Source organism: Lagenorhynchus albirostris, chromosome 4 (genome assembly GCF_949774975.1).
Source record: "Lagenorhynchus albirostris chromosome 4, mLagAlb1.1, whole genome shotgun sequence".
Classification (NCBI taxonomy): Eukaryota; Metazoa; Chordata; class Mammalia; order Artiodactyla; family Delphinidae; genus Lagenorhynchus; species Lagenorhynchus albirostris.
In genome coordinates, this window is record NC_083098.1 from 73,722,036 (window position 1) to 73,738,947 (window position 16,912).

General features: G+C 35.9%; 1 protein-coding gene across 1 annotated transcript in view; it reads left to right on the forward strand.

Moving 5' to 3' along the window:
• PDCL2 (phosducin like 2) overlaps positions 1-16,561 on the forward strand; it is a 47,544-nt gene extending 30,983 nt beyond the window's left edge. The window contains exons 4-6 of the mRNA XM_060147275.1: positions 3,963-4,106; positions 12,722-12,930; positions 16,404-16,561. Coding sequence (XP_060003258.1) covers positions 3,963-4,106; positions 12,722-12,930; positions 16,404-16,561 — 511 coding nt within the window. The remainder of the gene's footprint in view (positions 1-3,962; positions 4,107-12,721; positions 12,931-16,403) is intronic.
• The last annotated feature ends 351 nt before the right edge of the window (positions 16,562-16,912 follow it).

Sequence of the window (16,912 nt, forward strand, 5' to 3'; positions counted from 1 at the left end):
CACCAGAGTGATATATTTGTTATAATTGATGAACCTGCATTGATACATCAGAATCACCCGAAGTCCATAATGTACATTACAGTTCATTCTTGGGTTTGGACAAATGTATGATGACATATATCCATCATTATGGTACCATTCACAGTATTTTCACTGCCCTAAAAATCCTCTGTGGTCTGCCTATTCATTCCTCTCCCCTGCCAACCCCTGATCTTTGTACTGTCTCCACTGTTCTGCCTTTTCCAGTCTGTCATATAGTTGGGATCATATAGTATGTAGCCTTCTTAGATTGGCTTCTTTCACTTAGTAATATGCATTTAAGGTTTCTCCATGTCTTTCCATGGCTTGATAGCTCATTTCTTTTTAGCACTGAATAATATTTCATTATCTGGATGTACCACAGTTTATTTATCCATTCATCTACTGAAGGACATCTTAGTTGCTCTCAACTTCTGGCAATTATTTATTTGTTTATTTGTTTATTTTTGGCTGCATTGGGTCTTCGTTGCTGTGCACGGGCTTTCTCTAGTTGCGGTGAGTGGGGACTACTCTTCGTTGTGGTGCGCAGGCTTCTCATTGTGGTGGCTTCTCTTGTTGTGGAGCACGGGCTCTAGGCGCGTGGGCTTCAGTAGTCATGGCACGCAGGCTCAGTAGTTGTGGCCTGCGGGCTCTAGAGCGCAGGCTCAGCAGCTGTGGCACACGGGCTTAGTTGCTCCGTGGCATGTGGGATCTTCCCAGAACAGGGATCAAACCCGTGTTCCCCCTGCATTGGCAGGTGGATTCTTAACCACTGCACCACCAGGGAAGTCCCCAACTTTTGGCAATCATGAGTAAAGTTGCTGTAAACATCTGTGTGCAGGTTTTTGTGTGGACATGTTTTCAACACCTCTGGGTAAATATCAAGGAGCTTGATAGCTGGATCAAATGATAAGAGTATGTTTAGTTTTGTAAAAAAAAAAAAATAAATGGCCAAACTGTCTTCCAAAGTGCCTGTACCATTTTGCATTCCCATCAGCAACGAACGAGAGTTCCTGTTTCTCCAGTCCTCTCCAGCATTTGGTGTTATCAGTGTTCCAGATATTGGCCATTCTAATAGGTGTGTAGTGGCCTCTCATTGTTTTAATTTTGTTTTCCTGTTGACATAGATGTGGAGCATCCTTTCATATGCTTATTTATCATCTGTATATCTTCTTTGGTGAGGTGTCTGTTAAGACCTTTCGCCCATTTTTTAAATCAGGTTGTTTTCTTATTGTGGAGTTTTTAGAGTTTTGTATATTTCAAATAACAGTCCAGTTCAGATACGGCTCTTGCAAATATTTTCTCCCAGTCTCTGCTAAGAAGATAGGTTCCTAGAGACAACTGTTACAGGGGTTTTCTGATCACCAGAGTAGGGGATACTAGGGCACAATTGGAACGTTAGTTCCAGATTCCCCAGTTTCTGGATTGCAGCGGAGAAAGCTGTTCCCTTGGCAGACCAGTTTTGCAAAGTTGTTCGGGGAGTCTTCCTGGTAGCCCAGTCTGGAGCCTCCTCCTTCATCTTTCCATTAAGTTTGTAAAGCACTTAATTCCTCAGATTAAGCTTCTTGCTGCTTAAAATAGCTAGAGGGCTTTCTGTTTATGAGACTGAATCACAGCTGGTATGACTGTTAGGTGAAAAATGCAGGCCATTGAACACTCTGTCACTTCCTGATGGCAAAGCTAACCCAGGTTTTTATGTCTTTCCCTGCCCAATTCTGTTGACAGTAAAGAAAAATGAGGAGAAGGTGGAAGAGTGGAGGAAGAAGAAAAGTAGTTGATAGCTGCACCATTAAGTAGGGCATAGTGCCATCATTGGAACAAAAACTTTTTGAAAATTCTGAAACATATTAAGCCAATGAGATCAAACTGAGGGACATTAATGATAGTGATGCCAAATACTCAATGCAAACAAAATAGGGCTCCCAAAAGCTCTCTGGAGTGACTGTCAGTTCTGAATATCTGGGCCAGTAGATGGAAAATTGAAGACCTTCAGTTTGAAAACTGAGAGGGCCCTAGACTTGGATTACTGTTCTTGACATTCTCCTCTAGGCTTAATTTTGCTTGGATTACTTGTTATATAAAGTGAGTGGTCTTACTGGACATGTTTCTAATATGTGAAATAAGGACACAGTGTTTTAAAATAGACCCAGGATTTTGTATATATTCAGGTATGGTGGAGCCAACAGATCAGGAGATAATTGCCATTATTATTCACAGGTCTCAAGAGTAGGGGGCATGCCCCACAATGCAGGGCCACACAGGGAAGCACCAGTTGGTCAAGAGGCAGGAGGAGGGAGAGGCTAAGATGGATATGAGCCTTTATGTAGTTTCTGTGGGAAAGACAAGCTAGGCAGGGTAAGCAGACTTAGGATTGGCTAGTTGGAAAAAATTTGGCAGGCTCTGGACTGTAGTGTCTATCTCTAATTGTCTGGTACCAAGCCCAGGGGATGATTTGGGCAGGGGGATAGTGGCTCAGCCCAGTAAAAGAGGTAGTTGAGGGACTGGGCTCTGGATTGGTTGGTTTGCATTTGAGGACTGTGCTTTCTGGTGAGTGTTTGCTATCTTTGGGAACTAGCTAGCTCAGAGAGGGGCAGTCTCTCTAGGATCAGGAAGACCCCAGATGCCAGAGCTGAATCTAGTAAGTCCCCTACATACAAACCTTCAAGTTGAGAACTTTCAAAGATGCCAAAGTGCCCCTGTATGCCAGCTGTTGTACTGCACTACTGTACTTTTCAAGGTACTGTACTGTAAGATCAAAAATGTTTTATTTTTTTGTGTTTGTTTTTTATGTATTATTTGTGTGAAAAGTATTATAAACTTATTACTGTACAGTACTATATAACCGATTGTGTTAGTTGGATACCTAGGCTAACTTTGTTGGACTTACAAACAAATTGGATTTAATGAATGTGTTCTCAGAATGGAACTTGTTCATAGGTAGAGGACTTACTGTACAGAAAACAAGAAAATATAGTTAATACACAGAGAAAGAAGGGGAGTAAGTACTTCCAGGTACTTAGAGATACACAGTCAGTAACTTTTAACATACTTGCAGATATGTCAGAACCATTTGGATTTGCTTCATAAACTCAAGTATTCAACAGCTAAATCAAAGTATGTAAATTTTGAGATTTGTTTAACAAAGTTTTAAGGTTCTCTATAGATGAATAACTAGGTAACATTTATGAAAGGCTCATGGTGTGCTAGACACTGCCCTAAGAAATTTACATGTTTACATTTAATCCCGAACAATCCCATGCAAGCAGATTTTAGTTTTGTTCACATTGGGGGAAACTGAAGCTTAGAAAGATTAAATAACTTGCCCAAGTCCACGCCACTAGTAAGTGGGAGCTGGCACTTAAAGCCAGTTCAGTCTGACCTTAGAGTCCATACTCAATCACTCTTTCTCTACCACCTCTCTACCTGCAATACATTTATAACAATTAATTGCGTATATTCACAAAGGCTTTGAACTGAAAGTCAGCTTAGCATGATAGTTAAGAGCATGTCAATGGGGATAGTAATAGTGCTAACTTCGTAAAGTTTTTGCAAGGATTAAATTAGTTAACGCACTTAAAACAGCACCTAGCAACATAGTAAGCCCTCAATAAATGTTAGTTATTATGTATACTCTCCCTTTATTTAAGCCGTATATGAGAATTTGTTGACCCAATGTCTAAATAAACTCTCTATAGCTATGATTGACTTAGTCTTAAACAAAAATTAAGTCAGTAGCTAATTTCTTATACTTTACAATACCCATGATAAAGCAAATACCCGTATAAAAAGAGAAACTGGCATTGTAAAGCCGTTAATAGTTACTCTTTAAAGTGTTTGATATGTACTAGCATTACATTCATTGCTCTAAATTATTATTGTATATGGGGATGGCCTTAAGAATATAACAATATTCTTATGTAATTTAATTTCTTTTTCTTAACTAGAGAAAAGCGGTTACAGGAATGGAAAGCTCTTAAGAAAAAACAAAAATTTGGGGAATTAAGAGAAATTTCTGGAAATCAGTATGTGAATGAAGTCACAAATGCAGAAAAGGATGTGTGGGTTATAATTCACCTATACAGATCAAGGTAATTACCATAGCTTTTTGCAAAAGGCTAATATACTAATTTTTAATATACGTATTTCTGGTTTTAATGTTGTATAAAGCATATAACAAAGATTAATCAAGAAAAATAAAGTAAATCAACCATACTTCAATTAAAAAAAGAAAAATATGGGCTTCCCTGGTGGCACAGTGGTTAAGAATCCGCCTGCCAGTGTGGGGGACACGGGTTCGAGCCCTGGTCCGGGAAGATCCCACATGCCGCGAAGCAACTAAGCCCGTGCGCCACAACTACTGAGCCTGCGTGCCACAACTACTGAAGCCCACGTGCCTAGAGCCCATGCTCCGCAACAAGAGAAGCCACCGCAATGAGAAGCCCAGGCACCACAACGAAGAGTAGCCCCCGCTCGCCACAACTAGAGAAAGCCCACGCGCAGCAACAAGGACCCAACACAGCCAAAAATAAATAGAGAAGAATATATGTGTAGAGTCATTGGCTTCAGGGATTAAATTAGGTATTTTAATATATTTTCATGTCTAATTTAAAGAACTTGTTATACTTCTTAGAAAAATAAGTACTCTTTGACAGTTAATTAAAAAAACTTATAGAAAATTTCAAACATACAGAAAAGTAAAAAGAATGATAAAATGAGCACCCTAAACACCAGCCAGGTAGATTCAACAATGAACATTTTGCCATATTTGTATCGTTTTGTTTATATGTGTACGTGTGTGTATTTGTAGAACCATTTCAAAATAAATTACACGATGCTTTACTCTGAAGTACCTCAGCATGCATCTTCAAAATATAAGGGCATTTTTCTATATAACCATTTTCTTACCTAATACCCAGGCAGTCCTTACTCAAATTTCTCCAACTGACTTCAGAATCTTTCATAAATACATATATTTCTGAACAAGTGTCCAATCAAGGATCATGCAGTGCATTTAGATATATCAAGTCTCTTAAGTCTCTCTCTTTTTTTTTTTTGGCTGAGCCACATGGCTTGCAGGATCTTAGCTCCATGACCAGATATTGGGGCCACGGCAGAGAAAACACTGAGTCCTAACCCCTGGACTGCTAGGGAATTCAGCTCTTAAGTCTCCTTTAACTGAATAATTCCCTTGCATTCCCTTATTCCCCCAAAACAGATAATTTTAGAGTGCCTAGTTGTATTAAGTATAACCCATATGTCCCCAGGCCTCACCAGCCTGCTGTAACAGTTACCAGGAAGAGTGGACTTTTCCCTAACTCCCGGCCAGAGGAGCTGCTAGCTCCCATAGTTTCACACATCTCTCATGGAAACAGCCCCTCTAGCTTTTGGTCCCAGCCCCTCTGCCTGGGCTCCAAGCCAAATAAGAACAGAGGTCATGACAGTAGCCCTCATGTCCTCATCTCATTCTCTGTATAAAAAGTTCTTCTCTCTTCAGATCCTCAGAGAAATTCTGAACAGAGCAACTTAGGCAAATTAGAACCCTGCTGTTCACCAACTCACCAGTTTCTCAAACAAATTTTAATAGGACACCATGCCCCATAAAAGAAGACATTACTTTTATTGTAACTAAAAAGATTGATAATTAATTTTTGAGTAGTTTAAAGCCTTAAAAAGAATCAATTCCCATTTTACCTATACCACTTATATGGTAAAATCAAGTGTGTAAATGCTGCTGATTTTCATTCTTCACAAATAGGTATGAGGAACACTGACATAATACTGGGATCTGTGTGTGATAAATGTTATATGCTGAAGTGATTCACTGAATGTCTTTTCTGAGACCCATTCTGATTAGCAGAATAGATGTTAGTTTTGAATGCTCATACCATAGTATAAAATTTACTTTAATGGTTATATCTAGATAAATAACTAGTTTTGACCAATAATTTTCAAAAATTCATAAAAGAGGTTGAATGTGTTTTAGTCTCATCTAGTCTGTTTCAAACTGTTATGCTTTGATGGACTCAAAGAGTAAGAATCTGTTTTCATAATAGTTTAAGTATTTATGACCTTCTCAGAAAGTTCCTGGGGGGGCAATCTAAGATAGTTACATAAAATACGTGTTTTGGGACTTCCCTGGTGGTCCAGTGGCTAAGAGCACACACTCCCAATGCAGTGGGCCCGGGTTCGATCCCTGGTCAGGGAACTAGATCCCACATGCTGCAACTAAAAGTTCTCATGCTGCAACTAAAAGATTCCACATGCCACAACGAAGATCCCGCGTGCCGCAACTAAGACCCAGCGCAGCCAAGAAAAAATAAAATTAGTTTTCTTGACATTAAGAAAATGTATTAATGTGTTGGTACAAAATTAAGAAAACTAATCTATAATCAAAGTTATAAAACAGAAAACAATTATTTGTGTTACACATGTTCTTTAGAAAAGTCTAGTTTTTAATAACTTTTTAATAATGTAAAGTATAACTGATAAATTTGTGTTTCTAGCTGCCTTCTAAAAATTTTACAGGAGGTTAAGAGTTTGTTTTTTAACTAGATTCCTAAGTTCTGTAATTTTAATGTCTCTTTGCCATTAAGTTTATGGGCTCAGCCTGCTTAGGTTACCTTAAAGGGATCTAGTTCACTCTGGGCCAGTGAACCTAGTGGCTTAACTTCAAGTCAGCCTTGTTTTCGATTTTATTCAATCTTGCGCCTGTGTCCAAGTTCTAATTTGGGGCTTCTACATTATTCCTGTACCCAACTGTATATTTTGAACCTCAAATTTCATAACTAGGCCCTTAACTTGTTTTTGGATGTCAGAGGTCTCCCTTAGTTTTTACAGATCTTCTGAGGTTCAATTTTGGCCCTTGAACCCCAACACCAAGTCTTTTCCCTACCGCTTGCTGTCAGAACTGCCTTCAGGTAGCCACTTTCTCCCTGCACTGCAGTCTATTGTGCCATACTCTCCTAATTCTGTACTTTTCACTGCTACCACCAATGCCCACCTGCCTTCTGCCATTAACACCACCCACCCCATAAGTGGGTCATACCACTGACTCAGCTCTCATTGTGATAGTAATCATAAAATTCTTCTAAATTAGATATTTGTGGGTGCATTTCACTTATTTGAGGGAAACTGAAGCTTATAAAGTATTTATGTCATTGCTTTGTGTGGAAAACTGATTTAAGTTAGGCAGTACATGTTTTTCTAATATTACCTTTAGTATGCTATCCACTAAAATAAAGCAGTATCTAGATTTGTAGCAGGTTATACTTATCAGGATATATATGTATACATATATTCTGAAATGTAAATTAAACATATAATGCATTTAATTTGTTTTTCTCTTAGCTTTTTGTTACATAAATTGATATATAACATCTCTTAGTGTTAAGCTGAATTCTGAGGATTTTGTAGATGCTGGAGGTGCAAAGGCATGTAAGGAATCTATCTCCCATTAAAGAAATTTCAGTAGAGGGAGACAATTAGATGTAATAATAATGTCTTTTAGGTGCTATGATTGAATTCTATACAGAGTAGAGTAAAGGCACTGAAGAGGGAGTAGTAAGTTCAACTCTTGGAGGGTGGAAGTACAGGACTTTCTGTGAAATAATTCTTGGTCTTGGCCTCAAAAATTAGGAAAAGATTCCCCGAGTTTACAGAGCTGGAGGAAGTAGACAGACTGAATGGGGTATTTCCGATGGAGTATGCAGCTTGAACAAAAGTACAGAAATAAGAGGGATCATCTTGCTTTAGAGGACCTTGAGTAATATGGTGGCAGGCAGACAATAATGCTGGAGAGATAGGCAGGAGCCAGACCACAGAGAACCTTGAAAGCTACCCTGAGGAGCCCAGACTTTATCCTGAAGGCAGTGAGGAGCCATTGGAGGATTTTACAATCAAGGGAAGGGCATTTATTGCATGATGAGATTTTCCTGCTGAGCCAACTTTTTCAGTAGGGTCTAGGATGGGTTTGGGGAACCATGACTGGAAACACAGGGACCACTTAGGACAATCTGAAGTTGCTCAGATGAGACAGGAAAGGAGGAAAGCAGTAGAGAAAGAGAGGAGAGGATAGGTATAAGATAAGGAGGTAGAATCAATATAACTTGATTACTTATTAGATATTGTAGAGGAAAGGGAGATTTTTTGGCCTGAGTGCACTGAGAAAATACAGATGTATTATGGTACAATGTATTATGGTATAGTTTAGATGAGAAAAGCTATAGATGAGCAGCTCATGAGCCAATATCAAAGATTACTAAATTAATGTATATTTATATATGTCAGATGAAAATAAAATATTTAAGTTAAAATTATTTTTGTGTGATTCCCTGCTTTGACTTTTTTACCTTTGGTCCCGCTTTATCCATTTCTCCCACCTCTGGCAGCTACCAGTCTGTGCCCTGTATCTATGAGCTTTTTTTTTCTTTCTTTCTAGATTCCACATATAAGAGATATCATATGGCATTTGCTTTTCTCTGTCTAACTTATTTCACTTGTCATAATACCCTTTAGGTACATTCGTGTTGTCCCAAAAGGCAAATTTTTGTTCTTTTTATGGCTGAATAATATTCCATTGTATATATACCACAATTTCTTTGTCCATTCATCCATTGATGGACATTTAGGTTGTTTCCATATCTTGGCTATTGTAAATAATGCTGCAGTGAATATGGGGGTGCATGTATCTTCTCGAGTTAGTGTTTTTTTTCTCCAAATAAATAACCAAAGGTAGAATTGCTAGATCATATGGTCGTTCTATTTTTAATTTTTTGAGGAACCTCTATACTGTTTTCCATAGTGGCTGTACCAATTTATATTCCCACCAACAGTGCACAAGAATTCTCTTTTCTCCATGTCCTTGCCAACATGTTATTTCCTGTCCTTCTGATAATAGCCTTTTTAATAGGTGTGAGGTGATATCTCACTGTGGTTTTGACTTGCATTTCCCTGATGATTAATAATGTTGAGTATATTTTCATGTACCTGTTGGCCGTCTGTATGTCTTCTTTGGAAAAATGTGTATTCAGATCTTCTGCCCATTTTTAAATCAGATTGTTTTTTTGATATTGAGTTATATGAGTTCTTTATATATTTTGATATTAGCTCCTTATCAGACATATGATTTGCAAATATTTTCTCCCATTCAGTAGGTTGACTTTCATTTTATTGATAGTTTCTTTTGGTGTGCAGAAGCTTTTTAGTATAATGTAGTCTCATTTACTTTTGCTTTCATTGCTTTTGCTTTTGGTGTCAGATTCAAAAAATCATTACCAAGACCTACGTCATTGCTTATGTTCTCTTCTAGGAGTTCTGTGGTTTCAGGTCTTACATTCAAGTCTTTAATCCAATTTGAGTTAATTTTTGTGTATGGTGTAAGATAGGGATCAAGTTTCATTTTTCTGCATGTGGCTGTCCAGTTTCCCAACACCATTTATTAAAGAGACTGTCCTTTCCCCATTGTATATTCTTGCCTTCTTTGTCATAAATTAACCATATAAGGTGTGGGTTTATTTCTGGGCTCCCTATGCTGTTCCATTGATCTTTGTGTCTATTTTTATGCAAATGCCATAATATTTTAATTACTATACCTTTATAATACAGTTTGAAATCAGGAAGCAAGATGCCTCCAGCTTTGTTCTTTCTCAAGATTGCTTTGGCTATTTGGATTTTTTGTGATTCTATTCAAATTTTAGGATTATTTGTTCTCTTTCTGTGAAAAATTCCATTGGCATTTTGATAAGGATTGCATCGAATCTGTAGATTGCTTTGGGTGCTATGAACATTTTAACAAAAATAATTTCCAATCCATGAGCACAAAGTATCTTTCATGTTTGTTTCTTTTACAATTTCTTTCATTAATGTCTTGTAATTTTCAATATGCAGGTCTTTCACATCCTTGGATAAGTTTATTCCTGGGTATTTTATTCTTTCTGATGCAATTATAAATGGGATTGTTTTCTTTATTTCTCCTTCTGATAGTTCATGATTAGTGTATAGAAACACAGCTGGTTTTTGTGGATTGATTTTTTTTTATCTTGCAACTTTACTGAATTCTTTATTCAGTTTTTTTTTATGGCATCTTTAGGGTTTTCTACATATAATATCATGTCATCTGCAAATAGTGACAATTTTACTTCTTCATTTCCTATTTGGATGCCATTTATTTATTTATTTATGTATCTTGCCTAATTGCCCTGGCTAGGACTTACAATATTACGTTGAATAAAAGCGGTAAGAGTGGGCAATCTTGTCTTGTTCCTCATCTTGAGGAAAGGCTTTCAGCTTTTCACTGTTGAGTATGACATAAGCTGTGGGCTGGCCATATATGACCTTTATTATGTTGAGATACGTTCCCTCTATACCCACTTTGTTGAGATTTTTTTTTTTTAATTTGTGAAACAAGTTTAGCAAAATATATTGAGGATAAAAGCCAGAAACTGATAAAGAAAAGCCAAATTAAAAAATATACAAGTCTTCCCCCAAATATTGATAAGACCTAGCACATTACCATTGATTTCAGTTTTCAGGGTTTGTTTAAAAATGGAGCAAGAACTCAAAAGTACATGTGAAGCAATTTGAGTGCAGAAATCCTTATTCTTCCTCTATCATTTATGTTTGTCTGGCCTACAATGAACTAAACTGCAATTTTTTTCTTAGTGGTTCAGCTTTATCAAGTTTTTCCAAAGCATGCATTTGATTTTCTTAAGAACTACAATGATTTTTGTTGTCCTATTTTTATTTATTTGTTAATTATAATAAAATGTGCAATGGGCATAAATAGGTGTAGAGGGAAAAAACAGACAAAAGTCCAGAAGGGTTACCACCTGCCTGGGGCATGCAGTATGCCCTGGCATGAGCCACTCAGTTAATAGAGCTTCGACTTCAACTACAGGTGTGACAGGTTTTAGGAGTTGAGAATACAAAGGGGAATAAGATGCTTTTATGGTATAGTACAAGAGACCAATTAAACATTATATATATATTTTGAAAGGACATATAAAGGGTAGTACAAGAGAAAAAAGTACTAATTTTGTCTGTATAAAGAACTTTTCCCTAATTAACATCAGTTCACACAAATATTTCTTTACACTGTTGTTTCAAATATGCTCTATATGAATGATGAGAAAATGCATACAAAGGAGAAATACATGTATCAAATTCAGTGTTTTATTTTTTTTAAAGAAAATACTGATAAAGATCAGATTTTTTTGTTTGTTTGTTTGAGGGAGGAGGGGAGATGAAGTTCATCAGCTGTTGATATCAGAATGGGTGAGACTGCCCAGTGAATGTGTCTAGAATTAGAAAAGGGTCTAGGACATAATTACAAGGAATATCTACATTTGAGGTATAGACAGAAGAAGGAAGTCAAAGGAGTAAAAAGGAAATTAATAGAAAGTGTTATCACAGAAGTCAAAAAAGGAGAACTCTTTAACAAGGGAAGTGAACAGAACATAGAGATTTTTTTTTTACCTTTTTCATCTAGGCTGTGACCAGAAGGAGAGAGAGTAGTTTATTAGAGGGAGAGTTAAAAGGGACTTTTTAAAAAATTTAGTAATTTTATGTAAAGTGGAGAAGGAAAGGTTAAGAAAACAGGAAGAGAGGGAAGCAGAATAACAAATAAAGGCCCCATAGGAAATGGAAAGAGTGTGGGATAAAGCAGAGGATTAGCTTTGAAAGTATTTGATAAATCTGTGAGTGAGTGATAGACTGAGAGAAAAGGGACTAATTAACGTGTGAGTGTAATGAGAGTTAAGTGATAGAGCAGGAAGAATTGTAGGTTTTGGTTACATTTCCAATCAATTTTAAATTTCTGATGAAGAATAGTTCTGGATGATGGGGAACAGGATGTGGCATGTCAAAGAGAAGGATGGATGAAGTTTGTTAGAGTAAAGGAATTCAAGGAAGCTTGAAATAACTTCAGATGTGATGATCTCATGTGGAAATAAACCCTTGATGAAGAGTTAGGATCCCCTTGTTTCAATTCAGAGCTGCTAAGGAGTCCCTAGATATGTCCTGTTTTTTTCTTTTCTTTTTTCTTTCTTTCTCCTCCCCCCCCACTGCCCCCCAACCCCCTCCATGTGCTATAAACTAGGAACTGGCTCGATTAAATTGATGCTAAGTCAGATGTGGTTAGCTTCAGTTAGGCAGCAAATTCCCGTGGTAGCAAGCTTCATTCCCAGGCTATGACGGTGTTTGTAATAAAAATGAGAGAACTTGTGACTTCCCTGGTGGTCCAGTAGCTAAGGCTCTGTGCTCCCAATGCAGGGGGCCTGGGTTCAATCCCTGGTCAGGGAACTAGATCCTACAAGATGCAACTAAAGAGTCCACAGGATGCAACTAAAAATTCCACAAGGTGCAACTAAAGCTCCCACAAGACGCAACTAAATATCCCACAAGACGCGACTAAAGAAACTGCATGCCGCAACTAAAAGATCCCTCATGCTGCAACGAAGATCCTGCATGCCACAACTAAGACCCAGTGCAGGCAAATAAATAAATAAATATATTTTTTTAAAAATCAGAGAACTCTATAGTTCATCCTTACTAAAGGTAAAAATAGAGGATAGCAATTGATATGCTCTTATATTAAAAGAATATCTAAAGATATATTTTTGTCATGGAGATGTTTCACTTATTTTATTAGATTGAGATGAGTAGTCTTGTTTTTTAACAACATTGTGTGTACTGTTTCTCTGTTTAGCATCCCAATGTGTTCGTTGGTTAACCAGCATCTTAGTCTCCTAGCAAGAAAGTTTCCTGAAACTAAATTTGTTAAAGCCATTGTGAATAGCTGTATTCAACACTACCACGACAATTGTTTACCAACAATTTTTGTTTATAAAAATGGTCAGATAGAAGGCAAATTCATTGGAATTATAGAATGTGGAGGGATAAATCTCAAGCTAGAAGGTAATGATGTTACTTTTAAATTCATTTGTAAAAATTCTATAAATTAACATATATCATGAAAGTTTATTTTCATAAAACATGAAGTTTTTCCTCTTATTTCTTATTTTCTCTTGCTTCTTTTTCTTCTTAGATGCCTCCAGATTAATTTTCCTACAGTAATACTGTCATAACACTCATTTGCTTAAATCCTTAATGGTTCCTTGTTTCAAATAAGTTAAAAATTCAGAATCATATGCTTGAAACTTTCAGCCCATCTATACAATTATACTTCTCAGTGCTTCCTAGTTGCTGCTCCAGCCAGGCTGGTCTTCAACCACTACCCCAGATGCACTTAACTCATTTATGGCTTTATACTTTGTTTCATACTCTTTTTCTATACCCCAAATACCTTACCCTACTTTTTTCTTCCATCCAAACCCTATTCCTTCATGGGTCTCCTAGGTTACCATTTATTCCATTATGTGATTCTGGACCAATTTATAATCTGTTTTCATCTTCTCTACTGAATTTCTATAGCATATATTCTCTATACAACTTATTTTCCACTTACCTACATACTGTCAGATTTTGTTGGTTAACCAATTCCCTTTGAGTTTTGTCTCCCTAACAGGTACAAGGACTATGCCTACTACTATTTTCTTTTTGACAGTACACAGCACAGGACTTTATATTTTTACCTTTTTTAATAATGTTTACTTTCTAACCTAGTTCTAAGACCATATTCTTCAGTTAGTCATTTCTTGGAACTGCTTTAATCCTGTATTATTAAAATCTTTCTCTCAGACAATCGTATTAAAGCCATTGTGAATAGCTATTTTTAACAGCTTTCCTTTCACTCTCTCATTCCCCTAAAACTGCTTTTGGCCTTACTAAGGCCTCCAGTATTTTGATTGTTCCAGAATTTTCCTTCTCCCAGTCTCTAAGGCCCCTCTTTGTTTTACTACCTTGTTTTTTCAGCTTGTACCTTATCCTCTAAATTTAAAAACTGCATAGAAATACAGACAATAATATAGTAAATATTATAGTAAAATATAGTAAATATAGTAAATAATATAGTAAATATTCATGTAATCATTACCAAAAATAACAAATGTGAACATTTGTTCATGTTTGCTTCAGCTATTTGTTTATTATTGAAAAAAACAGTACAGATATTGTTGAGGTTGCCTGTATTTCCATTCCTAATCCTGTTCCCCTCTCTGCCTCACTAAGCAATCACTATCATGAATAGTGTGTTATCTGGTCCATGCTTTTTTAAATTGTTACATTTGAAAAAATTTTTTTAATTGTAAAATACACATAACATGAAATTTACCATTTTAACCATTTAAAAATATACAATACAGTATTATTAACTGTAGTTATTGTGGTATACATTACATACCTGGGACTTAATTTATAAATAATGTTATTTTATTTAATCATTTTTAAGTATATCTTTAAGTGACATTAAGTATTGATATATTTTCACTGTTGTGCTGCTATCGTCACCATTATCCATCTCTAGAACTCTTTGCATCTTGCATAACTGCAACTCTATATCCTTAAACAATAACTCCCTATTCTCTGTTCCCTCCAGCCCCTGGCAACCACCATTCTGCTTTCTACCTCTGAATTTGACTCCTCTCAGTGAATCATACAGTGTTTGTCCTTTTGTGACTGGCTTGTTTCACTTGGCATAATGTCCTCAAGGTTAATCCATGTTGTAGCATGGGTCAGGATTTCCTTCCTTTTTAAGGCTTTAAGGCTGAATAATATTCCATTGTATGTTTTTATAGCACATTTTGTTTACCCATTAATGTGTTGATGGAAAGATTTGTTGCTTCTGTCTTTGGCCGTTGTGAATAATGCTGCTATGAACATGGACGTGCAAATAACCTGTTCTAGTCCCTGTTTTCAGTTCTTTTGAATGTATACTCAGAAGTAGAGATGCTAGATCATATGATAATTCTACTTTAATTTTCTGAGCGACAGCATACTGTTTTCCATAGGGGCTTCACCATATTACACTCCCACCAACAGTACACAGGAGTTCTAATTTCTCTGCGTCCACACCAACACCTGTTATGTTCTGTTTTGTTTTTTAAAATAGTAACCATCCTAATGTATGTGATGTGTTTTTCCCCCACTGGCTTTTAATATTTCCAGTGTCATTTTTCAGGATTAAAAAAAATGCTTCAATCTGTTTCTGAAATTTCTACTATGTTCCACTGGTCTGTTTGTCTATTCTTGAATCAATATAGCACTGTGTTAATTACTGTACCTTTGTAACAATCTAGTTGTCTCTAGTAGGGCAAGTCTTTTTCAAAATTTTATATAAATGTTGGAATTAGTCAAGTTCTGTGAGAAATACTGTTGGTTAGTTATTAGAATTATATTTATAGATTAATTGTTGGAGACTTGATATCCTAATAATAGTGAATGTTCCTATCCATGAATAAGATATAGCATGTCACTTATTTTGGTCTTCTTTCATTTTTTGGTAGTTTTCCTCATAAATATAATATATTTACAGTTGGCCCTTGAACAACACAGGGGTTAGGAGCACTGACCCCATGCAGTCGAAAATCCACACATAACTTTACAGTTGGCCCTCCATATTTGCGGTTCTGCATCTGTGAATTCAACCAACCATGGATCATGTAGTACTATAATATACATTTACTGAAAAAAATCCACGTATAAGTGAACCCCTGCAGTTCAAACCTGTGTTGTTCAAGGGTCAATTGTATTACTTTTCATAATGTAATATATTTTGTAATTTTCCTCATAAGTGTATTTTGTAATTTTCCTCATAAATGGTCTGTTCATTTATACAGTGCTTAGGAATAAATTTAACAAATAAGGAATTTGCAGGGTTGGGGGATTTTGGTTATCAGTTCAATTCTTTTCAGTTTCCCTGTTGAATATGTTTTCATAATTCACATTTTTGTTGAAATTTTCCCACTAAAATTTTCAAATGTATTGGCATACTTTTTTTCTCATAGTAGTCTCATGGCTTTAAAATCTTTATCTTGGTTATTCCCCATGTAAAATCTTTATATTATTTGGTTTCTTTCCTTTACTTGTGATCATTTTTGCCCAAATTGTGTCTGTTAGTCTCTTCAAAGAATCAACTTTTGATTTTGTTGGTCACCTCTACTGATTTTGTTTTCTACTTTTGCTAAAGTCTTTTCTTCATTATATGCCTCATTCTGCTTTCTTTGGGTTTATTTTATTTTTTTCCTAACTTCTTGATTTGTACTTTCAAAGCACTATTTTCAGTCATTTTAAAATAAACATTTTAACCATAATTTCTCCCTTTAAGTATAACTTTGCTGTATCCAATGTGTATCTTGATATTGTAGTACTTTCATTGTAATCTAGTTCTAAATATGTCATCATTTCCAAATTAATTTTATTAGAGTCAACTTCTGTTTCATATAGATGTTCCAAGATTTTTATCTGATTTATTGATGGATTATTTATTGCAGAACTTGAATGGAAGCTAGCAGAAGTTGGAGCAATACAGACTGATTTGGAAGAAAACCCCAAAAGAGTCATTGTAGATGTGATGGTATCTTCAATTAGAAACACTTCTATTTATGATGACACTAATAGCTCAAACAGTGATAATGATGATGCCAAATAGAAATATTTAATAAATAGCTTTAAAGTGTTTATATATGGAATATTTTATTTGCCACTGCCTTTATAATCAAAGATCAGAAAATTCATAAATAAATTTCTTTTTTATATTAGAATTATAGCTTATATGTCATTATAAAAACTTTCAGGTATTTTAGAATATTCATTGCCTCCAACAAAACTAGAATTTGTACTGAACCCTTAATATTTGTTTGTGATTTATCTTTTTTCGGATCCTTATTGGACAAAAACGAAAATATTACAAGTCCTCTGTGTTGCCTGCTCACTTCCAAAGAGGCCTGTGGATAAAAATGATGAAAGAGAACCATGAAATTTCATTTAATTTACTTCAATC